General features: G+C 40.5%; 2 protein-coding genes across 5 annotated transcripts in view; one reads left to right on the top strand and one right to left on the bottom strand.

Moving 5' to 3' along the window:
- PPP2R3C (protein phosphatase 2 regulatory subunit B''gamma) overlaps positions 1–10083 on the bottom strand; it is a 29655-nt gene extending 19572 nt beyond the window's left edge. For 2 of the 3 annotated variants that reach the window (XM_036353138.1, XM_036353140.1), the window contains exons 1-4: positions 9951–10083; positions 5942–6069; positions 1569–1673; positions 661–773 (exon numbers count right to left, since the gene is read on the bottom strand). In XM_036353138.1, coding sequence (XP_036209031.1) covers positions 661–773; positions 1569–1673; positions 5942–6069; positions 9951–10008 — 404 coding nt within the window. In that variant the 5' untranslated portion in view covers positions 10009–10083. Of the gene's footprint in view, positions 1–660; positions 774–1568; positions 1674–5941; positions 6070–9897 lie in introns of all 3 variants that reach the window. The other variant, XM_036353139.1, reaches the window with a different exon arrangement.
- Positions 10084–10087: 4 nt separating this feature from the next.
- The window catches only part of LOC118677933 (protein only RNase P catalytic subunit), a 168808-nt gene continuing 153321 nt past the window's right edge, over positions 10088–25574 (top strand). Inside the window, exons 1-5 of one of the 2 annotated variants that reach the window (XM_036353134.1) lie at positions 10088–10226; positions 10530–10637; positions 10979–12257; positions 14316–14363; positions 14824–14956. In XM_036353134.1, coding sequence (XP_036209027.1) covers positions 11275–12257; positions 14316–14363; positions 14824–14956 — 1164 coding nt within the window. In that variant the 5' untranslated portion in view covers positions 10088–10226; positions 10530–10637; positions 10979–11274. The remainder of the gene's footprint in view (positions 10227–10529; positions 10638–10978; positions 12258–14315; positions 14364–14823; positions 14957–25574) is intronic. The other variant, XM_036353135.1, reaches the window with a different exon arrangement.

Genomic DNA, 25574 nt, shown 5'->3' with positions numbered 1-25574 from the left:
AGTGTTATAAGTCATATTTCTTTTAATGAATTCATACCAATATAATTCTCTTTACTAAATTTTTTAAATTTCATTAATAACTCAAAATTGACTCAAATTGTCATACCACTGACTTAAATTTTCATCAACATTTGAGGTATTTAAAATGCTTAATGAAATATATCCCTTTATTAAATACTACAGGCCTGGTGCACAATATTTGTGCACGGGTGCAGTCCCTAAGCCTGGCTGGCAATCTAAGCGCAAGTGTCGGGTGTGGAAGGGCAGGTCCCAGCTGACCTCTGGGCCCTGGGCAGCACCTGGACCCCTGAGCCCCCGCGCACCCCGCTCCGCCTGAGTCATCGGACCCTGCCCAGCTCCCTCAGCACCTGGGAGCCGCTGCTGGTCGCAGTCTGCAGGGAGATCAGTGGGGTGACTCGGCCCCGCTTTGCACCGCCTTGGCGTGGTGCCACCTGCTCACCTGCTCCACCATCCCACTGTGGTCCCGCTCTTGTCAGGGCCCATTGGGGCCAGCAGCGCCTCCACTGCCAGTGCCACCGACACCCACCATGTTCTGGGACACCCCCTAGTGGTCAGCGCATGTCATACCGAGGGGTCGAATTCCAGGTCGAGGGGACAATTTGCATATTAGGCTTTTATTATATAGGATATTATTCTTACTTGCACTTTGGTCCAGCTTTCTCACCAACTTTCAAAAAATTTTCATAATTAATCATTGCTTCCTCTCCAATCATAGGTGGTGTCTGGTGCTTGTCCAGCAAAAACCATAAGTTCTTAGAAGAATTGCAAAGATGGAGATTTATAGTTAACAGAAAAAAACTTAAAGGCATAGTTAAATATGTTATTGACATTAAATCAGTGGTTCTCAACCTTGGCTGCACATTAGAATCACCTGGGAATCTTTTTAAAATCCTGATTTCTGGGCCTCATCCTCTGGAAATCCTGTTTCTTTATTACTAATGTTGTGGTCCCACCCCATTACAAAGAAACAGAATTTCCGGAGGATGAGGCCTGGAAATCAGGATTTTAAAAAGATTCCCAGGTGATTCTAATGTGCAGCCAAGGTTGAGAACCACTGCATTAAATGATAGTCTGATAGTAGAGTTAATATTAAGATGAATCTCATCCCTTATTATTCTTCTGATTAATTAATAACAATAAAAATAGACATATACATTGCCTCTTTTATCTACGTAACTATATACCGTAGATATTGTTATGCCTACTTTACAGACGAGAATTGAAGAACAAAAATGTTAAGTACATTGCCCAAGATCACAGAGCAGGGCTGGGATTTGAACCCCTGCAGTGTGACTCTACAGTAGGGGTTTCTCAACTTTATCCTTCCATCAGAATCACCTAGGGACTTTAAAAAACAAAACTATGCTTGGGAGATGGGCCCACGCAAGCTCTGCCGCTGTTTCCAGTGGAAGCCATCTCTCCAGAGCTTGTCTTTCACCCACTCTGCAGGCACCTCTCCATCAAGGCAGCCGTGACATCCTGTATGATGTAAGTAGTGCAAATAAGAAATGGCTAACATCCAAAGCAAGCTTTTATTCCATTCTTACCTGTAATTCTTCATTATCTAACAGTTCTCTGCTTTTCCTTTGCAGAAAGACAGCTCTGGATTCCTCTCTTAATTTCTGTAGTAAGACTTCATCTTCAGCTGGCAGCTAAAAATACATTGTAGTTAATTTCCATACTTACATTCTAGACCAGTGATGGCGAACCTTTTGAGCTCGGCGTGTCAGCATTTTGAAAAACCCTAACTTAACTCTGGTGCCGTGTCACATATAGAAATTTTTTGATATTTGCAACCATAGTAAAACAAAGACTTATATTTTTGATATTTATTTTATATATTTAAATGCCATTTAACAAAGAAAAATCAACCAAAAAAATGAGTTCGCGTGTCACCTCTGACACGCGTCATAGGTTCGCCATCACTGTTCTAGACTATTGGATTAAGTAAAATGTACATGATCTCATAAAATAATTATGTATTCCACTCCTCAATTACTTTTTATATCTCCATTTTGCTTAATTTCAAGTCATCATTCATTTAACAAGTTCATTTAACCTGGCAGGTGTGGCTCAGTGGTTGAGCATTGACCTATGAACCAGGAGGTGACAGTTGGATTCTAAGGCTCATGCTCGGATTGTGACTCAATCCCCAGTGGTGGGTGTGCAGCAGACAGCCAATCGACTATCTGTTATAGATGTTTTTTTAACTCTCTCCCCCTCTCCCTTCCTCCCTCTGAAATCAATAAAAACATATATTTTTAAAAAGTTAAAAAGTTCATTGAACAAAAAGAGATCCACAGAGAATTCAGCGACCAACAAATGACCAATTCTTAGAGCACTGTTTCCACTGTAACCACAGGTGGACATAGAATTATATTGGGACTATCTGAAGATCCACAGTCTTACCAAATTATGTTTTTTGAGAGTGAATCACCTCACTTTGGAAATGATCAAGCCAGTGTCTATTATGTTGGCCTCCAAGGCAGACTGCCCACTGGGGTGATTTCCATAAGCAGGGCTTTATAATGACTTACTAGGTGTACTGGTTAATAATGTGAATTTTTTTTTTCAATAGATGGAGTTACACATATGTTGATATATATGCGACTTGATATGTATGCTATTTTGTTGTATTGACAACAAGCTTCAAAACTTCATATGTCAAATTTGCTGAAGGTGTTAACATCATAGATATTTTTACACTTAAAAATGTCGAATTTTGTGCCAAAAAAGGGGCATTTGGGGGAAGTTTTAACTCATTACTTTATTTTGAAGAAAAGTGCTGCTGAATAGTTTGGAAAGCTTATGGTGAACATGCTCCATCTCAAGATACTTTTGTGAACGCTGGTTTAAATGCCTTAAAAGTGATGATTTTGATGTGAAAGACAAAGACGTCCAGGTCAACCAAAAAAGTTTGAAGACCAACAATTACAAGCATTATTGGATGAAGATGCGTGTCAAACTCAAAAACAACTTGCAGAAAGACTAAATGTTGCTCAGCAAACAATTTCTGATTGTTTACAAGCAATGAGAAAGATTTTAAAGGAAGGAAAATGGGTACCACATCAACTGAACAAAAGACAAATGGAAAACCGAAAAGTCATCAGTAAAAATGTTGCTTCAACGGCACGAAAGAAAGTCTTTTTTGCATCGAATTGTGACTTTTGGGACAGTATCCACAAATTCTCTGAAAGATGGGGAAATGTGTAGCTATCGATGGACATTACTTTGAATAAAGCACTTTTGATGTTTCTCTTGAAATTACTGTGTTTTCTTTGATTACAAAATCAGCTATTATTAACCGGTACACCTAGTTCCAACTCAACTTCAAACTTTTTTTTTTTTTTTTTTTTAAAGATTTTGTCTTCCTTTTCTATATCTTTGCCCATTAGATGTAGCTAAGTATTCCTTGGTTCAAATCGGAGGTTAGGGTTTTCATCTTTCATTTCCCAAAACTAAAATAACCATCCCTTCCATTAAAAGGAAGGAGTGGAGAAGGAAAAAATATTCAGAGGTAAGGCTGAGTCTAGGATTATGCTCCAGTGTCTAGTCAATCAGCTAATCAGTGTGTGTGTGTGTCTCTCTCTCTCTATCTCTCAATGGTTAAATGGTTACCAAAGATAAGTGCTTTGAAGCAGTGGAGAAGAAACAAGAGAAAGAATGTGCTACAAATACATTCATTTAAAATTCCAACAGTGGTTACATTTTACATAATAATGCTAAATAAGTCTTATTCTTTTCAGTCACTTTAAATTTTAGCTGGAAATAGCTTTCTTTTTTATTGATTTTTTTTAGAGAGAGAAAGGGAGGGGGGAGATCGAGAGGGAGGAGTGGGAGAGAAGGAGGGAAAGTGGGAGGGAGGGAAAGGGAGAGAGGGAGAGAGGGGGAGAGAGGGGGGGAGAGGGAGAGAGAGAGAGAGAGAGAGAGAGAGAGAGAGAGAGAGAGAGAGAGAGAGAGAAAGATGAGTTTCCTTCCATATGAATCCTGACCAAGGATTGAACCCATAACCTAGGTATGTGCCAAGACCAGGAATCAAACCCACAACCTTTTGGTGTAGGTCCGTGGTCAGCAAACTGCAGCTCTCAAGTCACATGGGCTCTTTGGCCCCTTGAGTGTGGCTCTTCCTAAGCCTTAGGAGTACCCTAATTAAGTTAATAACAATGTACCTACCTACATAGTTTAAGTGTAAAAAGTTTGGCTCTCAAAAGAAATTTCAATCGTTGTACTGTTGATATTTGGCTCTGTTGACTAATGAGTTTGCCGACCACTGGTGTAGGTGATGACCCTCCAACCAACTGAACCACCTGGCCAGGGCTTATAAGTGCCAACGTGTACTTCTTAATCTCTTCATCTTTTTCACCCAGCCCCCAACCCTCCTCCCATCTGGCAACCACCAATTTGTTTTCTGTATGTAAATCACTTTCTTAAGGTATGTTTTAATCTGTAACCCTCTTCAAACACTTCTTTACAATTTTGGCACAAAGAAACATAAATAAGTATAACTCTTCAAGCTTTCAATTCTTAATCTATTTTTCAGTTTAACCTTGAACAAAACATTATATACCTTACAACGTAGGTACGTAAAAAGCAAAGTTAAAAACTGTGATCAGCCGAAACCGGTTTGGCTCAGTGGATAGAGCGTTGGCCTGCGGACTGAAAGGTCCCAGGTTCGATTCCGGTCAAGGGCATGTACCTGGGTTGCGGGCACATCCCCAGTAGGGAGTGTGCAGGAGGCAGCTGATCGATGTTTCTCTCTCATTGATGTTTCTAACTCTCTATCTCTCTCCCTTCCTCTCTGTAAAAAATCAATAAAATATATATATAAAAAAAAACAAACTGTGATCAACCCTGGCCTGAGTGACTAGTGGTTCTAGAGTAGGCTCTCATACCAAAGGGTCACAGGTTCGATTCCGGTCAAGGGCACATACATGGGTTGCCGGTTTGATCCCCAGGACGTTGGGGTGAGTGTGGGAGACAACCAATAGATGTGTCCCTCTACACATCCATGTTTCTTTCTCTCTCTTTCCCCCGCCTGCCCTTCTACTCTCTCTTAACAGCATTGGAAAAAATATTCTTGGTAAGGATTAAAAAAAAATTGTTATCAGTCAGGTAATCCTAAATCTTACAAAAAGCCTGACAACATAATCCAACAGAATACCCATTACTAATATCCATAATAAAAATTCGAAAGAAAAAGCCTGTAACTCAAAGAGGGGGCAATTAACAACTTTGTGATCTTATACTAATTTATATGAAAACTCAGGATTTTATCAGCTCCAAAATAATGGTAAGATCAACTAAAATGAAATAATAAATATATAAAATTTAAGATATAATCCCGCAGAGCCAGCGTGGCTCAGTGGTTGAGCATTGACCTATGAACCAGGAAATCAAGGTTCGATTCCTGGTCAGGGCAAATGCCCAGGTTGCAGGCTTGATCCCCTGTATGGGGCATGCAAGAGGCAGCTGACCAATGATTCTCTATCATCACTGATGTTTCTATTTCTCCCTCTCCCTTCTCCCTTACTGTCTGAAATCAATAAAAATGTATTTTTAAAAAAAGATATAACCAGCCCTAACCGGTCTGGCTGGTGGCTACAGCACTGGCCTGTGGACCAAAGGGTCCAGAGTTCAATTCTGGTCAAGGGCACCTTGGTTGCAAGGCTCTTCCCTGGCCCTGGCCCAGGCCCTGGTCAGGGCACGTGCAGGAGGCAACCAATTGATGTGTTTCTCTCACATCGATGTTTCTCTCTCTTCCACTCTCTCTAAAAGATCAAAGGAAAAATATCCTCGGGTACGAATTAACAAAAGAAAAAAAAAAAGGATATAACCCTCAATTTATTTATAAAATATTCTTATTCCATTTTTAAAATTGCATTTATAAACTCTGCAAGACATTTGCTTAGATAACACTTACCCTATAATAAAACCGGGGAATGGTCTTGTAGAATTCATTTGTGTTTTTCCTACCTCCTTTCCATTTGGAGTAGTATTTGGTAAATAAATCCATTTCTTCATCTTTTAATTCCTGTTCACTTTTTTTTTCTGTTAATTAAATAGATTCAGGGGGAAAGCACTTTTAAAATCAAACAATACTTTTCTCAGGTCATCTAGTATAGCCTAATTACAGTGCAAAAAAGGTCTTCATGGTTGTGCTTAGACACTAAACATTTATATTAACTTTCTTGAAATACCAAGACTCACTATCTTCCACTGAAACAGCCTCTCCTACATCTTCACTCTCAGCTGCTCCCTCTCTTTTTTTTTAATCACTATACTTGTTTCCTCCTCAAGCCACTGCCTCTCTTATAGACCTATGGCATGTTCCTAATTCATTCAATTAAAAATATTTATTGAGCACCTACTACATATTGAACCCTGTAGTAGTCACTGATGCTAGGGCACTGAGAAAACAGGCACAGCCCTTGACCTCATGAAGTTTCAGCCTTGTAACCACTCTTCCTCCGAAAACCCTTTCCTCTGAAGCTCACACATCCAGATGCTATTACTCTCCAACCTTTCCACCTGCCTGCTGCTGGCAGGGAGCTGTCATTTAGCCATTCCTCCACAATTTTTGTGGATCGTGACAACTGGTGCACAGGGCTCTTCACCTCAATGTCCTGCAATCATCAAGGAAGAGCAGACATGTGGGTGACTCAACCTTGAAGGCTTTTGCTTTTACCTCTACTGTGTCACTCAGTTCCATGGCAAGACCACAGATCTTATCTGCTCTTCTTCTAAAATTTTAAACTCTAATATACTCTCAGATAATTTCTCTCTCCTGGTTATTCAAAACCTTACTACCATAATACCTGCACTTTAGCCTCATTGAGGTCTCTAATTCTTTTATCTATTTTCTCAAAAGTTTATTTTCCTCTTCCTGGTCTCATTTCCTTCACTTAAACTTTTACCTCTTATGCCTGCATTTCTGACACATCTGCCATGTTAATTTTTACCCTTGGACCAATCTTAACATCTTGTTTACCATGGCTTAATACCTTTGGAGAAAACTGTACAATTGTGGTCCCACAAATTTATTTCATGGTTACTAATTAGTAAGTCAGCTTTTCAAAACACCAGGACATATTTTATTTGCCCTTGATGTTCTCTTGCTGATTCCTCTTGTTGACCGACTGCTTCAAACTGTCATTACATTCCTCAAACCCCCTCTGTATTCACCATCAACAGATGACAATCTCTCCCAGTTCATCACAACAGTCTACTGCACATGGATACCCATAAACATCTAAATGAAGTGGGAGGGCAGGAAGGTATCAAATCTGTACCTTACTTCTTCCTGCCAGTTTTAAAGGAAGAGGTATCTCCTCTCATCCAAGGCAAACCTCTCATTTTACCCGAGTGCTTAATCTCAGCCTTTCTAATTCTCTGGTTGTCCCATCACTTCTTTCCTTCTCCCTCCCTCACCCATTCAGTTACCTTCAATTCCTTCATCTTTACTGGCTTTTCTTTAATTTACAAACACACAGAGGTCTCTTCCATCTCCCCACCCCCCAAAAGTCCTTCCTTTCTACCTACTACCACACATAACTCCTTCCTTTCTCATACACTTTTTCAAAAAGAAAGCCTACATTGGCCATCTCTGCTTTCGTATCTCCCATCCCTTCTTTATGCAATCCTGCTTCTACTCATACCACTCTACAGAAACTGTAGAGTTTCTTGCCAGGGCAACGAATGACCAAATTGCTTATTTTTTAAATTAAATTTATTGGGTTGACATTGTCCAATAAGATCATAGAGGTTTCAAGTGTTCATTTCTATGATACATAATCTGTATAATTATGTGCCCTGCACCCAAAGTCAAATCATCTTCCACCCCCATGTATTTGGCCCCTTTACCCTTTCTAAAAAAAATTTTTATTTATTTATTTATTTATTTTTAATTGCTTAAAGTATTACAAAGAGTATTACATATGTCTCCTTCCCCCCCCCCCCCCCCCCCCCCCCCGCCCTTGACAATCCCCTGGCCTCCCCTACCCCCCAGGGCCCCTTTACCCTTCACTACCCCTCCACTCTGTTGCTTCGTTTAGTGGATACACCTGTCCTTGGTTTCTCTGTTAAATTTGATACTATTGAGTCTAACCTTTTCTTAGCTTTTATGAGACCATGCTGTTGATTCTCTTATTTTTTGGACATTTCTTCTTCTTTTTTTTTAAATTTCTTCTTCCTCTATCATTTCAACTTTCATAGTGTAACTTCTAAGTCCCAAACCTATGTCACTCAGTGTTAAGTTGTTGGGGAGAAGAGTAAGAAATAGCAGACTGAGAAGGGATGACTGGTGAGGCAGGAGGAAAACTAAGAGTGTATGTCTCCTAAAAACCAAAAAAAGAAAGTATGTGTAGGATGAAGATATAAGGGGAACAGAGAAATAAGGCATAGCTGGAAGTGGAAGTTAAGAGTCTCTTTAAGGTGAGAGGAATACCACCATTTAAGATGCTGCTGTGAATGACAGAAAGAAAAACCAAGAATGCCGGAGTGAGAGGACATATCCTTGAGTGGGCTAAAACGGGACCTACCACACCCGGGAAGCAAACAGTCTCAAACCGAAGTTGTACAGCCCGTATGATTTGCTTATTTCATCATCTCTTCCGATGCAAAAGTGTAAGTTCTACAAGAACCAGGGTTTTTGTGTGTTGTATTTACTGCTGTAGCTGGAACAGTAATTAGCACGGAACAGACATGCAATGGAGTGGGTTTTAAGAACGAAGGGGAGGAGAAAGCACAAGTACAGGTAATTTTTCAGTAAGTTTTCCTATAAAGCGTGTAGAGAAATGTGGCTAAAGCTGGAGGGGGCTATGAGACCAAATTACTTTTTTTAAGGTGAGGGATGTGACAGCATGTTTGTTGGAACTGATGGAAATGCTCCAGCAGAGAAGGAACATTTGATGACGAATAAGAGAGAGAATAAAAGAAAGGGGACACGACCTAGTGCTGGAGTGGAGGGACCCTCTCAAACAGGGGCCTGACAGTTCCCCATTTTTAAGCAAAGTGGGGGCGGTGACGGACACGGTGGGAACAGGCGAGGAGCCTTGATTGCTTCTACTCAAACACACAGACAAGCTCAGCGGCTGAGGGTAAGGAGCAGGCGGCACAGTGGAAGGCTGGAGGGTTGGGAAGTGAGGACTGCAGGAGAGTGAACGTCTAGAGCAGTGGTTCTCAACCTTCCTGATGCCGAAACCCTTTAACACAGTTCCTCATGTTGTGGTGACCCCCAACCATAAAATTATTTTCGTTGCTACCTCATAACTGTAATTTTGCTACTGTTATGAATCGTAATGTAAATATCTGATATGCAGGATGTATTTTCATTGTTACAAATTGAACATAATTAAAGCATAGTGATTAATTACAAAAACAGTATGTAATTATATATGTGTTTTCCGATGGTCTTAGGCGACCCCTGTGAAAGGGTCGTTCCACCCCCAGGTTGAGAACCGCTGCGTTAGTGGCCAAGAATCAAAAGTGAGAGACAATGTGCCCGGTTCCGTTTTTCTCCGGCACTTTCGGCTGCCCTGGGTGCAGGTGTGAAACAGGAAAGAGTTTAAACAGGTTGGTGAACAAGCAAGAGTGAAGGGTGGGGAAAGGGACAAAGAAAAATGGAGTATGACATTTAAATGGACAAGGAGGGAAGGGAAAGTGATAGTAAAACGGCGGTAGGACCCCGGAGTTGTTGGACCAGGGTTCTCATTCCTCCTCCATCTGGGAGCTCCCCCGCCCGCACATCCTTCCTCGGGGAAGTGTGGGTGAACCTCCTAGATCTCTGAACCCCATTCCACTCCACCCGCTTTCTCGGGGAGTGTTCACAGCGGCGGAAAGCGCGGCCCCCCGCCGCCGCCCCTCCCATTCTGCCCCCACCTCTAGGGGTTGAGGGCCGGGCTGTCTCCGCGGGCGGCCCTTCCCGGACTCACTGTTGGGACCGTTGTTGGGCGTCGCTAACCGCCGGCGAAGCACTTCTTTCCAGTCCATGACTGACTCCCGCGAAGCAGCTCCGGCATCTGCTAATCGCTACCCCCGCCACCAGCTCAGACATCAACCCGCCGCCAGGCTCTGAGAGGCTGCGGAGGCCGCCCAGCCGCCATCTTGGACTCGGGCGGAAGTCGGCTGAGGAGGCGAAACGGGGAATGTGGTCACTGCGGAGAACGCGGCGGTCACACCAACAGCGGGGAAAGCTGGCGGGAGAAAAGGTGGAAAATTACGTCCTTAAGGCAGCTTCCCAATCGCACAGCGCCAGATTGTAAAGGTGCAGGGTAGGGGAGCCCGTACTTTTAGTTCATCTTGGGCCTTGGCGCGTATGCACCACGTGACTCAGGAGTCCTTTGGCGTTTCCGGGAAGCGTTTTCTCCACAATTTCTTCTTATTGTTCCTTGAGGATATATGGAGGCCCTAAGGTTCCCCTAAATGTAGTAAACGCCTTGATCAGCCCCCGTAGGCTCCCTCTGCCACTAAAATCACTAAAAGCTTCAAAGCCACCTTTCTCTCCCCGCCAGGCCTGGCCCAGCTCAGCCACGCCCCCGCGGCGGTGCCGTCGCGGTGCATTGTGGACCCGGTAGTTTCCGCCGCGGTTATGGTCGCGTTCACAAAGCGTGCGCGCTGCGGTGAGTTGTTGAATGAAGTGAACTGGGTTTGTGATGGATCTGTGCGCTGTAGGCGGAGCCCTTGGTGGACCCCCTCCCTTACCTGAGCTGTTGGCCCGCTCTCCCCCGCCTCCCCCAGCCCATTCCCTGGCCTGCGGGTTTGGGGGTATGGGGACAGTTATGCGGAGCCCGGGCCCCTAGCCTGCTCTCGCCGCTGCCCTTGCTGCTGGTGGGGCTGGGCCTCTGGGCTCGACTTTACGCCTCCCCTTCAGCTAGGCAGCCATGGGATCCGATCCCGTTTCAAGGACGGTTGTGATTCCCGTGAGTGAAACTGGGCGGCCCTCCTTGTGCTCTTTCCTCAGGTTCGCGGACTGCACTGTAACCGGCACCAGACACTGCTGCCCCGGTTCTGCGGACTGCGACGGAGATCGGATGCCCCCGGATCAACATTTTTTTTTTTTTTTAAGGGAGAAAACTCATAAGACTTCATTGCTATTAAGTAGCCTCAAAAGCAGAGCCTTGGTTTTTCTGAGAAATTGAAAATCATCTTTTAAAAAGTTGCGCTTCAACTCGCCCCCTTACCCCCCCACCCCCTAATTCCTTAATTATGCGGTAGAAGTAGGGGCTTTTCTTCACCATCTGCTGATCTCACTGCATCATGACTTTCTGTTTCACTGGCATTAGAAGCTTTCCGAGGCTTTGGAAAAACAACCCATTCCTCGGAGTAGTAGGCCCAGGACACACTTACAACTTTTTCTTTCTGAAAGACTGTTATGGCATCAGGAACCAGCAGAAGTTGTTTTCTCTTAAAACGGTGTCTCCACAAAATACCAAAGCAATAAACCTGATTGCCAAGGCCAGGTATCGCAGAAAAGATGAGGGCAGTAATAAAGTTTCTTCTGAGTTTCCTCACCTTTTTGCAGCTGGAGCGGCTAAGAAGAGATCTCAAATGAATCCTCGGAGTCACGATCATGCCTCGCCACCGGAGAGAAACAGTATTCAGCTCCCAACACTACCTTTGAATTCAGAGCAGTGGGATAAACTTAAAGAAGATTTCAAAGGGAGAGCTAATTTTGAAGATTGGATCATTGCACGGATGATTACCTACAATAGCTCTATAGATGTGGCCAAATCTTTGCTGGCCTGGGTAGCTGCAAAAAACAATGGTATTGTAAGCTATAATTTGCTGGTCAAGTATCTGTGTCTCTGTGTCTTTCATAAGCAGACATCAGAAGTTTTTGATGTCTACGAAATCTTGAAAGCCAGATACAAGAGTTTAGAATCTTCGGCAAGCACTCTTCTCATCCGAGGGTTGATCCACTCAGACAGATGGAGAGAGGCCTTGCTGCTGTTAGAGGACATCAAAAAAGTCATGACCCCTTCAAAAAAGAATTATGGTGACTGTATCCAGGGAGCCCTCCTTCATCAAGATGTAAACACAGCTTGGAATTTGTTTCAGGAATTGTTAGATCATGATCTTATTCCCTTGATGGAAACTTTAAAGGCCTTCTTTGATTTTGGAAAAGACATAAAAGATGATCAATATTCAAAGAAACTGCTAGACATTCTTTTGTATCTAAGAAATAATCAGCTATATCCTGGGGAATCATTTGCACACAGTATAAAAACATGGTTTGAGAGGTAATTTTGATTTTTCTTTTTCTGTATGTTTTTATTTTAATACCTATATAGCCACCTTTTTTATTGGTTGCTGAGATTATTCAGATTATAGTACCTTTTCCATCTCTTATTAAGATTTGTTTCCCTTTAAGACAAAATCTTCTTTCTCTAAAAAAAGCAGCATAAACAAATTGTGTTCATCTCTACTCATCACATAAAAGGGAAATTATAGAGAATTTGTACTTTTATGTATTTTTCTGTTTAGAAGGATCTGGCAAGATGTAAGTACTTATGAATAGCACTTGTGGCTGGAGTTTATAGCAAGAAAACGAGCTGTCTGGGTCGTATTAGTATTTTCAGAAGTTCTGAAACCTAGTGACTGGTATGATGTGTTCTGTTTAATCTATGCCTTTTCATCAACTTGGATGGTTAGAGTGGAGGGGGAGATCCTGATCAAACCTGATATGTAAGCATTGGCATGAAAAATCTTCATCTGTGCAGTTCATTTTAGATCTTTCTATCATTAAACTGCGCTCTCCAAAGCTCTTCAATGTCTTTCTTTTGCTTTTCTTTTTAAGTTACTGACTCCGTGCCTATTTATTGCTTCAGTCTTTAACTTTCTCATTTCTTCACCATTAATTTGCTTCAGGCTATTTCCTCAAATTTTATTCCTTTTCTCTCATTTTTTGTCCCCCCCCCCTCTTTTTCTACTGTATATCATCAGTATATATATAGAGAGAGAAACATCCATATGAGAGAGACAAATCAATTGGGCTCCAGATCGAGCCTGCAACCAAGGTCCCATAATCAAACCGTCAACCCTTCAGTCCAAGGGCTGACACTCTACCCACTGAGCCAAACTTACTAGGGCTGAATTATCTTATTTAATAAACTTATTGAATATCAACAGGGGCACTAGATTGTGAAAAATCTTTGCAAGGATTTTAGATTTTAATTCTGTTATCAAGAGTGTTGGTCTAGGAGTGGAGTTTTAGAACGGTAACTGCCAAAACAGTGAGAAAAGAAGTTTGGAGAGGGATTAAAATTGAAAACAAATATGTTTGGAGGCAATTAAGGTTTGAATGAGAGATTATGAGATTCTGAATTAAGAACTGAAGAAGAGAAAGCAATGGAATTAATAGAATCATGATGATACATGTAAGAGGAAAGAAGAAATGATAAGTTGAGCAAATAAGTATTTTGAATGCCACTAATTAGGGTAGGCACTGAGGATATTTTGTGACACAAGATCTTTTATGGCATTCACAATTGGGAATGCAATACATGTCAGTTAAATAATAGTAGTAGCTTTGGCTCCTGTGGCTCAGTTGGTTGAGCGTTGTCTCATGTACCAAAAAGGTTGCTGGTTTGATTCCTGGTCAGGGCACATGCCCAGATTGCGGGTTCCATCCCTGGTCCGGGTGAGTACTTGAGGCAACCAATCGATGTTTCTCTCTCCCTCTCCCTTCTCTCTCTAAAATAGATTTAAAAAAATAATGGTGGTATAAGATAGTATAAGAGAAGAAATTACTCTTGAATCATGGGCAGGAACAATCTCTGGCAACTTTATGGAGAAGGTTAGAGTTGAGTTTAATTAAGAGGTTACAGTCTAGCCGTGGGCAAACTACGGCCCGTTTGAAATGAATAAAACTAAAAAAAAAAAAAAAGACCGTACCCTTTTATGTAATGATGTTTACTTTGATTTATATTAGTTCACACAAACACTCCATCCATGCTTTTGTTCCGGCCCTCCGGTCCAGTTTAAGAACCCATTGTGGCCCTAAGTCAAAAAGTTTGCCCACCCCTGGATTACACTATTAATATCAGCTGCTTTCTGTACAGGTCCTGTGAAGGTAGATTTAGACTTGAAGATGAGGGTCGTAGGAGAGAAGTGAAGGGAAGAACGAGATCCAGAGTAGGGGAGGGGCACCATAAGCTTCTTAGCCCTATTACAGTATATCAACCACTCTTCTAATTAAACCTTTGTAGGGAAATAGTCTGAACTTTTAAGAGCTTTTGCCTATCTAGTTTCTAAACCTTGGATTCAGTCGGAATCTTTTTTTTTATTTTTTTTATTAGTGTTCCTGGAGAACAATGGAAAGGACAATTTACCACAATCCAGAAAAAGTAAGGCCAATATTTTATTTTTAACTTGTTTGATTCAGGTTTAATAGGTTGTTTTGCTACTGTTTAAAACCTTTTAATTCGTGAATGTCTTAGAGATAAAATAATTAAGAGTTAGAGTACCCAAGGCAAAAGCCATGTTTTGCATACGCGGTGCTCAAAGTGTTTTTCCTGTCGATACTGTGAGCCTGTGTGAAAAGTCAGATATTTTCTCCTAGTTGTGTTTTAGGAATAACTTTTAAAACTTTATCTGGTTGCCCAGCAGTCTACTCTCTTGTGTTTTCTGGCACACTAATGTGTGATATTACCAGGTGTACAAAAAAATCACAATGCATGTGATGATCATTAAGCTTATATTCTTTTTTTAAAAGTTATCCTTCAATTTCCTCATGTCTTAGGATTATTCATTCTTTAAAAAGTACTTTTCCAGGACACTACTTAACACAAACAATTGTAATTACAGTGGTCAGTGTTTGGGCTGTGGGAAAACCATAGAGTCTATTCACTTGAGTCCAGAAGAGTATGAATTCCTCAAGAGAAAAATCCTGAGTGATGTGATAGATGGAGGTGACCAATACAAAAAGACGACACCTCAGGTGAGTCTGGACCAGGTTTTATTGCATTCTTGGTGTCTAGAGCAGGGGATGGCATTTTTTTCTCTAAAAGGACAGATAGTAAATACTTTCAGTTGTGTGGATCATACAGTCCCTTTTGCAACTTTTCTACTCTGCTGTTGTAGTGAAAATAGCCATAGACAATACATAAATGAATGAGCATGGCTGTGTTTCAGTAATAATTGTATTTATGAAAATGAGCAGTAGACTGGATTTTTTTTTTTTTTAAATGCAAAGAGAAGCAGTGGACTGGATTTGGCTTGCTGGCCATAGTTGTCAGCCTTTAAGAGAGATTGCTTTAGAATTTCATGGAACAATTGGGTCAGACTATTATCCACCTATTGAAGTCAGTCCTATTTCATCTGGGCACAAGGTGCATTTAAGCCAAAAAGACGATGCTTATTCTTTATCTGTTTCCAGAAAACTGTGTTCAGTAAACTCCCATGAAAGTATTATGGTTTCTCACAACTTTTTTAGTCAAGAGAGTTTAAGATAACAAAATTATCTCTCAAGTTTTCTTCGTATTGAATTTGATTCTCTGAATTATTTTCAATAGCTTTATTTTGCTAGTCTTCAGTACTTTATTCTGGTTTACCAAGATTAAGTGGATGTAAAATGCTTTTATTTTGGGGAAAAGCTGCCCATCATCTCATTGAATGCTTTTTCTTCAAGGTACTAAATAAAAACAAGAAGTGAAAATTATTCTACCTTCCTACCTTGACTTAAAATGTCAGATCATATATTTTTATTGATTTCTAAAAGGAGGGAAGAGGGAGAGAGAGATAGAAACATCAGTGATGAATCATTGATCAGCTGCCTCCTGCACTCCCGGGGATCGAGCCTGCAACCCAGGCATGTGCCCTGACTGGGAATCAAACCATGACCTCCTGGTTCATAGGTTGATGCTCAACCACTGAGCCACACCAGCCGGACATAACATGTCAGATAATGCCCCTAGATCCGTGGTTGGCAAACTGCGGCTCGCGAGCCACATGCGGCTCTTTGGCCCCTTGAGTTGTGGCTCTTCCACAAAATACCACGTGTGGGTGCGTACAGTGCGATTGAAACTTCATGGCCCATGCGCAGAAGTCGGTTTTCAGCCTGGGCGAGGCTATTTTGAAGAAGTACTGTTGATATTTGGCTCTGTTGACTAATGAGTTGCCGACCACTGCCCTAGGTTATATGAAAATCTTTAATCCTCAGAATAAAGTCAGTATCTGGTCCATAAAAACATTATCTCCATTTTATGGAATATTTTTCAGCTGACTTTATTGATAAAATCATAGTTAACATTTATCAAGTGATGCTAAGTACTTTACATTGATTATTTTATTTTTTTTATAAAATATATTTTATTGATTTTTTACAGCGAGGAAGGGAGTGGGATAGAGAGTTAGAAACATGGATCAGCTGCCTCCTACTGGGGATGTGCCCGCAACCAAAGTACATGCCCTTGACCAGAATCGAACCTGGGACCCATCAGTCCGCAGGTCGATGCTCTATCCACTGAGCCAAACCGGTTAGGGCTACATTGATTATTTTATATCTTAACCCTTACAACCACTCTATATGGAACTATTTTATTTCTGTTTTACAGATAAAGTGATTGAGAGTTTGGGAGATTAAATCTGCCAGAGGATACCTTGCTAATAAAATCTAGGTTTGACCCTAAAAACCGTTGTTACAATACTGCCTCTCATGGAATGAAAAGTTACAGTGACAACTGTAACTGACAGCCAACTGGTTGTAGCAGCTCTTTAATGTCTTAGGAATTCCTACCACTAAAATATGAATTAAACAGATTTTCTTTCTCTTATCCAATATTTTTTGAGCACTTATGTATATCTTGTGAAGTAGGTGTTTAGATTCAAGGTTGTATGAATTATGCTGTTTGCTACCAAAAACTTACCATTTCTGTTGTGGACTAATTGAATATTCTTCCCACCCTCCAAATTTTTATTTAGTAAAATTTTCAACCTAAAGGAAAATGAAAAAATAGCACACTGAACATCTACCTACTCTTCATCTAGTAACCAGTTGTTTTTATGGCTTATACACTTTCTCTCTATATATGTGTTTTTATGAACCATTTAAAAATAAGGTATGTTACTTTAAATGTTTCAGCAAATATTTTCTAAGAATAAGAAAATTCTATGTAATTAAATAGCATCACATTTAAGGACCTTACAATTAATTCAGTGTCATTTAATAAAAAAGTATATATTCAGATTTTCCCCATTGTCACCCCAAATTGTACTTTATAACTTTTCCATCTCTGATCCAGGACTCAGTCAAGGTTCACTCATTGCTTTTGATTGTTATGTCTCTCTAAATCCATAATTGTCTTCTCTGCCTTTGTTTGTTTTTATAACATTGACTTTTCTGAAAAGTCTGGGAGGTTTATCTTGTACAGGGCTTTTCAAACTTTGCACCTACGAATCACTTGAAGACCTGGTTAAAATGCAACTTATGATTCAGCTGTCTGAAGTGGGGCCTGAGATTGTGTATTTTGATAAGATCCCAGGTGATGTGTTTATGGTCTTTGGACCACATATTGAGAAGCAAGACTGTGTATAATTGTTTATTATTTTCTTTTCATTAATTCAGTATGAATGCACTAGATTACATGGATGATGTTCTGTTCTTCTTACTGACTCACAGCAGCCAAAAAATATCAAGTTGTGCTCACTTTTGCTAATGTTAAATTTGATCACTATACAAGATGTCTGCATTGTAAAGGTACCTTTCTCCCTTTATAATTTCCCTTTGTAATTAAAAATTAAGTGATCTGTGAAATAATACTTTAAGACTAGCCCAGCCAGTGTGGCTCAGTGGTTGAGTCTCGACCCAGGAACTGGGAGGTTGCTGGCTCAATTCCCAGTCAGGGCACATTCCTGGATTGCAGGCTCAGTCCTCACTAGGGGGTATGCAGGAGGCAGCCGATTGATGAAGTTTCTCTCTCATCAATGTTTCTATCTCTTTATTCCTCTCTCTCTAAAATCAATAAAAAAATATATATATTTTAAAAAGACTATGCAGATAGCTTGTCACCCATTAACTCTTCACTCAATGTTTTTAGAATCATGGAGATGCTCTCTACCTTTGGAGGTAGTAAAGTGGTGACTATTTTATTTCCTTTGCATTTATTAGCTGACATCATTCTATAAAAAGTTTTCCTTTCCCGACTTTCTCCCCCACACCAATTTAAAAAAAAAATTAATCTGTATGGACATGAGGATTTTTAAAAAGTATATATTTTTATTGATTTCAGAGAGGAAGAAAGAGGGAGATAGAAACATCAATGGCCGAAACCAGTTTGGCTCGGTGGATAGAGCGTCGGCCTGCGGACTGAAGGGTCCCAGGTTCGATTCCGGTCAAGGGCATGTACCTGGGTTGCAGGCTCATCCCCAGTAGGAGATGTGCAGGAGGCAGCTGATTGATGTTTCTCTCTCATCGATGTTTCTAACTCTCTATCTCTCTCCCTTCCTCTCTGTAAAAAATCAATAAAATATATTAAAAAAAAAAAAAAAAAGAAACATCAATGATGAGAATCATTGATTGGCTGCCTCCTGCATGCCTCACACTGGGGATCGAGACCCCAACCTGGGCATGTACCCTAACTGGGAATCCAATTGTGACCTCCTGGTTCATAGGTCAACTCTCAACCACTGAGCCATGCCGGCTGGGCAGGATTCTATTTTTTTTTTTTTTTTTAATTAACGGTGTTAGAATTCATTACCTTCATTATTCTTTTTGATGCTCAAATTGTCCAAATTTGACCTGTGGGAGTTCCTTCAAGCAACTGTGACTTTTACATCTCTCTCCCCCCTCATCATTTTTTCCTCCCAATCAGTTTTTGAGCACTTCTGTGCTTTCTGGCACATGTCCTAGGCCAGCTGTGGGCAAACTACGGCCCGCGGGCCGGATCCGGCCCATTTGAAATGAATAAAACTAAAAAAAAAAAGACCGTACCCTTTTATGTAATGATGTTTACTTTGAATTTATATTAGTTCACACAAACACTCCATCCATGCTTTTGTTCCGGCCCTCCGGTCCAGTTTAAGAACCCATTGTGGCCCTTGAGTCAAAAAGTTTGCCCACCCCTGTCCTAGGCTCTTACCTTGAAGTGCTTTTGCCCCAGTTGTGGAATCACTAATTGAATACTTTTCTTTACATTCTCTTTTGTGTTTTATTTTTTATTGAATTTATTGGGGTGACATTCTATCTAATAAAATAGTAATATGCAAATTAACCATCACTCTGTCACTCCATCACAAATATGGCGGCGCCCATAGCCACAAGATGGTGGTGCCCAGTCCCCTCAGCCCTGCCGCTGAAGTGTCCAGGCCTGTTGGCCAGGCAGGTGGTGGGGGAGGCAGGGTGGAGGCCACCCCATCGCTGCTGGAGTGTCACCCGGCCGGGGGGCGGCAGGGGTGAGCAGCGAGGCATGATCCGCCCACTCCAGCAGCTGATCCAGCCTCGCTGCTCCGCCGCCAATGGAATGTCTGGAGGCAGCGGAGGCGGGAGGGAGCAAGGCAGCGGAGGCGGGAGGGAGCAAGGCAGCGGAGAAGGGCGGGCTTTGCTCCTTTCTCTGCTTCGCTCCAGCTGCGGGAAGCCCTATTCTTGCAGGAATCTTCCTGCAACGGGCTCTAGTTGGTTAATAAAGTTATATAGGCTTCGGGTGTACAATTCTATAATACATCATCCAATATATTGTGTTGTGTATTCACCATCCCAAGTCAGGTCCCCTTCCATCATCATTTATTCCCCTTTACCTCTTCTACCTTTCCTCATCCCCCTTTCCCTCTGGTAATCACCATATGTTTAACACTCTCAGTGGCTAAGCATTGCCATAATTTTTTAAAAAATGAGTATCACTTTAATTCTGGATTAATAGAAGGAAAAGTTGTTACTTTTTTCTGCTGACAAAGACCTAGTAACTAGAGCAAATCTTCTCTTTGAAGAGTGTTATCCTGTAAGAGGAATTCCAGGCTCATGACTATGGTGAAATAAAAAAGAGTAGTCATACATTTAATTAACCGTAATTCACAAAGCAGCTGAAGATATTCACAGAAGGACTAAGACATTTTATGACAAGGGAAGTTATTTTCTTTTTTCTCTTCAGGCATCCTTCTTCTTTCCCTCTGCAATTCCCCAATTCTGTATTCCATTTCTTGTCATCTGCCTTTCTTCTTTAAGGTATTAACATAATAGTAACCAATTCAATACTGTTTATTGAATGATTACCATATGTCAGGTACTTCTAGGCCTTTTACACTCACAATAATCTAGCAATTGATACCACCATTTTGAAGATAAGGAAGGTCAGGCTAAGAAAGGTATCCACGGTTAAAGAGTAGTGAATTGGGTCAGGGTTTTGTAGTATTGGTGAGGCAGAAGGGGCAGGGATTAATCCAGAGCACTTCTGGTGGGTTGAAGTAAAACCAACTCTTTTTCTGGGACTAGAGGGAAGGAATTAAGGATAGTGGATACATTAAATACATAGGTGCAGCAAAGAGTTGGAGCATTTATTCAGACCTCTAATTTTTCTGAGTGCAAATCGATTATTTGAAAATGAGAGAAGGCATGATAGTCTAAGGCAGTGGTTCTCAACCTTGGCTGCACATTAGAATCACCTGGGAATCTTTTTAAAATCCTGATTTCTGGGCCTCATCCTCCGGAAATTCTGTTTCTTTGTTATGGGGTGAGGCCACAACATTAGTAACAAAGAAACAGAATTTCCGGAGGATGAGGCCCAAAATCAGGATTTTAAAAAGATTCCCAGGTGATTCTAATGTGCAGCCAAGGTTGAGAACCACTGGTCTAAGGGAGCTTGAGGAGAGTTTGAAGCCTGGCAAGTTTGGATTATTTGTGAGAGATTGGGCCAGGTATTGCTGGGTGGTGCTAAATCCCAACTAAGGCTGGAGAGCATTGTTCGCTAAGCCATTTCTAGCAGTCCTGAGCCATCCAAGTATGCAAACAGAGAAGGCAGTTGGATGGGACGGTACAGGAGTTTGCTGGTCTGGTACAGTTGAGAGAAAGAGAAAACAGGAATGGAGGGTATAGGTGAGAGGCGGCTAGATTAATGGACCATGAGGTCAAAGCTGATAGGAAGTAAAGATGGGTGGGACATGGATTAGGAGACTAGAGGTAACAGTGGACTGAGGGTCTTGGAGGTTGAAGATCGAGCATAAAGGGAGTGAGAGTGGAAATCAGATTTGGTTGAGGGGAGGGGGATATTGTTGCTTAGATGTGGCAACATGAATTTTAGAGGAGACACTATTCAACCCACTGCAACTTTTCTTTCTCTTGTGTACATATCTAGGGATGGAATAGCTGCATCTTTTGGTAGGTGTGTGTGTAAGGAAATCACCAAACTGTGTTCCAAAATGGTGTCTTTTTTTACATTGTTACTATCAGTGTATGAGGGTTACAGTTGTTCCACGTCCTGGTCACCTTAATATAGTCAATCTCTTTACCTTTAACCATTCTAATGGATAGAAGTAGTATGTCATTGTGGTCTTAATTTACATTTTCCTGACAATGTTGAGCATTTTTATGTGCTTAATTGCCATCCATATATCTTCTTTGGTGAAGTTCAGATCATTTCCCCAATTAAAAAATTTGGTTGTTTTCCCATTACTGAGTTGTAATGGTTGTTTATATATTCTAGGTACAAGCCCTATATCAGATATATCTTTTGCAAATATTTTCTCCCAGTCTGTGCCTTGCCTTTCATTTTTATCAAATAGAGATTCTGATTTAATTGAAGCCCAGGTATCAGGACTTTCAAAAGCTTAGATGATTTTAAAGTGCAGCCAGGGTTGAGAATCACTGCTTCTAATGTGAGAATTTGAAGAACCCTAATTATGTATAGCAACTTCTTTTCTTTAGGATAATTTTGGGAGAAAAATCTCAATCATAAGTAGCTTTTCTGAAACCTTCGTTTACTGTAATTAGATGCTACAGCCAGCAGATGGCGATAGTGTAACGTAAGAATTATTTAGGTTATAGACGTCAACAAAGTTGAAGGATTTGGTGGGCTTCTTTTATTACTAAACTGAAAGATCTCTGTGTCATTTTTGTTTAAGTCAGATTAGTAATAGATAACGATGGGAGCTGTATATGTGAATTTTAAGTGAACAAAAGAGAACTCCATATTATATCCATGTATACTACTGGTTTAACTCCATGAAACTAATTGAAAAGACATCAGTGAAGATCAAAAAGTGAATTTGGAGCTATGTGGATGGTGTTAGTTTAATATTTTTTTTAGTTTAATATTAATTAAATTTTTTCTTAATTTCCTTTATTCTTAACAATTACAGATTTATTTTTTCATATTTAACTGCTCAGTTATGAATTCAATTCTTTTTTTTTTTTTTTTATTTTATTTTATTTATTTATTTATTTATTTATTTTTTTATTTTTTGTTTTGTTTTTTTTTTTTTATTGCTTAAAGTATTACAAAGGGTATTACATATGTGTCCATTTTATCCCCCCGCCCTAGACAGTCCCCTAGCCTCCCCTACCCCCCAATGTCTTATGTCCACTGGTTATGCTTATATGCATGCATACAAGTCCTTTAGTTGATCTCTTACCCCCCTACCTCCTGCCCCGCAACCCTCCCCGGCCTTCCTGCTGCAGTTTGACAATCTGTTTGAGGCAGCTCTGCCTCTGTATCTATTATTGTTCAAAAGTTTATAATGGTCTCTATTATCCATGAATGAGTGAGATCATGTGGTATTTTTCCTTCATTGACTGGCTTATTTCACTTAGCATAATGCTCTCCAGTTCCATCCATGACGTTGCAAATGGTAAGAGTTCCTTCCTTTTTAGAGCAGCATAGTATTCCATCGTGTAGATGTACCACAGTTTTCTAATCCATTCATCTACTGATGGGCACTTAGGCTGTTTCCAGATCTTAGCTATGGTGAATTGTGCTGCTATGAACATAGGGGTGCATATATCCTTTCTGATTGGTGTTTCTGGTTTCTTGGGATATATTCCTAGAAGTGGGATCACAGGGTCAAATGGGAGTTCCATTTTCAGTTTTTTAAGGAAACTCCATACTGTCTTCCATAGTGGCTGCACCAGTCTGCATTCCCACCAGCAGTGCACAAGTGTTCCTTTTTCTCCACATCCTCTCCAGCACTTGTCGTTTGTTGATTTGTTGATGATAGCCAGTCTGACAGGTGTGAGATGGTACCTCATTGTTGTTTTGATTTGCATCTCTCGGATGATTAGTGACTTTGAGCATGTTTTCATATGTCTCTTGGCTTTCTGAATGTCCTCCTTTGAAAGGTGTCTATTTAGGTCCTTTGCCCATTTTTTGATTGGATTGTTTATCTTCCTTTTGTTAAGTTGTATGAGTTCCCTATAAATTTTGGAGATTAGGCCCTTATCAGATATGACATTGGCAAATATGTTTTCCCACGCAGTGGGTTTTCTCGTTGTTTTGTTGATGGTTTCTTTTGCTGTGCAGAAGCTTTTTATTTTGATGTAGTCCCATTTGTTCATTTTCTCTTTAGTTTCAAGTGCCCTAGGAGCTGTATCAGTGAAGAAATTGCTTCGGCATATGTCTGAGATTTTGTTGCCTTTGTATTCTTCTAGAATTTTTATGGTTTCCTGTCGTACATTTAAGTCCTTTATCCATTTTGCGTTTATTTTTGTGTATGGTGTAAGTTGGTGGTCTAGTTTCATTTTCTTGCATATATCTGTCCAATTTTCCCAACACCATTTATTGAAGAGACTATCTTGGCTCCATTGTATGTTCTTGCCTCCTTTGTCAAATATTAATTGAGCATATTGGTTCGGGCCGATTTCTGGGCTCTCTATTCTATTCCATTGATCTATATGCCTATTCTTGTGCCAGTACCAGGCAGTTTTGAGAACAGTGGCTTTGTAATACATCTTGATATCTGGTATTGAGATCCCACCTACTTTGGTCTTTTTCAGGATTGCTGCAGCTATTCGGGGTCTTTTTTTATTCCAGATGAATTTTTGGAGAGTTCGTTCTAGATCTCTGAAGTATGCCGTTGGTATTTTAATGGGAAGTGCGTTGAATTTATAGATTGCTTTGGGTAGTATGGACATTTTAATGATGTTGATTCTACCAATCCATGAACACGGTATGTTCTTCCATCTGTTTATGTCTTCCTCTATATCTTTTTTCAACGTCCTGTAGTTTTCTGAGTAGAGGTCTTTTACCTCTTTAGTTAAGTTTATTCCTAGGTAGCTTAATTTTTTTGGTGCGATGGTAAACGGGATTGTTTTTATAATCTCTCTTTCTGAAAGTTCACTATTGGTGTATAGAAATGCCTCGGATTTCTTGGGGTTAATTTTGTATCCTGCTACATTGCCAAATTCATGTATTAAGTCCAGTAGCTTTTTGATGGAGTCTCTAGGGTTTTGTATGTATAATATCATGTCGTCTGCAAATAAGGACAGTTTTACTTCCTCTTTTCCAATTTGGATGCCTTTTATTTCTTCTTCTTGCCGAATTGCAATGGCTAACACTTCCAGTACTATGTTGAACAGGAGTGGTGAGAGGGGGCATCCCTGTCTTGTTCCTGTTCTTAGGGGAAATGGTGTTAGTTTTTGTCCATTGAGTATGATGTTGGCTGTGGGCCTGTCATATATGGCTTTTATTATGTTGAGGTATGATCCTTCTACTCCCACCTTGCTGAGAGCTTTTATCAAAAATGGGTGTTGAATTTTGTCAAATGCTTTTTCTGCATCAATTGATATGACCATGTGGTTTTTTTCTTTCAATTTGTTTATGTGATGTATCACGTTTATTGATTTGCGGATATTGTACCATCCTTGCATCCCTGGGATAAATCCTACTTGGTCATGGTGTATGATCTTTCTGATGTACTGCTGGATCCGATTTGCTAAGATTTTGTTGAGGATTTTGGCATCTATGTTCATGAGGGATATTGGCCTGTAATTCTCTTTCATTGTGTTGTCTTTACCTGGTTTTGGTATTAGGGTGATGCTGGCTTCATAGAATGAGCTTGGAAGTGTTCCTTCCTCTTGAATTTTTTGTAGTAGTCTGAGGAGGATAGGTTTTAGTTCTTCCTTGAATGTTTGGTAAAACTCCCCTGTGAAGCCGTCTGGTCCTGGGCTTTTGTTTGCTGGAAGCTTTTTGATGACTGCTTCAATTTCTTCCATAGTTATTGGCCTGTTGAGATTTTTAGATTCTTCCTGATTGAGTTTTGGAATGTTGTATTTTTCTAGGAATTTGTCCATTTCCTCCAGGTTGTCTAGTTTGTTGGAGTAGAGCTGTCCATAGTATTTTTGAACAATCATTTGTATTTCTGTGGGGTCTGTTGTTATTTCGCCTCTATCGTTTCTGATTTTGTTTATTTGGGTCCTCTCTCTTTGCTTCTTGGTGAGTCTGGCTAGAGGTTTGTCAATCTTGTTTATCCTTTCAAAGAACCAGCTCTTGGTTTCATTGATTTTCTGTATTGTTTTTTTGGTCTCTATGTCATTTATTTCTGCTCTAATCTTTATTATCTCCTTCCTTCTGCTCACTCTCGGGTTTTCTTGTTGCTCTCTTTCTAATTCTTTGAGTTGTAGAGTTAGATGATTTACT

The sequence above is a fragment of the Myotis myotis genome, unplaced genomic scaffold (genome assembly GCF_014108235.1).
Source record: "Myotis myotis isolate mMyoMyo1 unplaced genomic scaffold, mMyoMyo1.p scaffold_m19_p_1, whole genome shotgun sequence".
Lineage (NCBI taxonomy): Eukaryota > Metazoa > Chordata > Mammalia > Chiroptera > Vespertilionidae > Myotis > Myotis myotis.
Note: the sequence above shows the minus strand (reverse complement) of the source record. Positions and strands in the feature narration are given on the sequence as shown.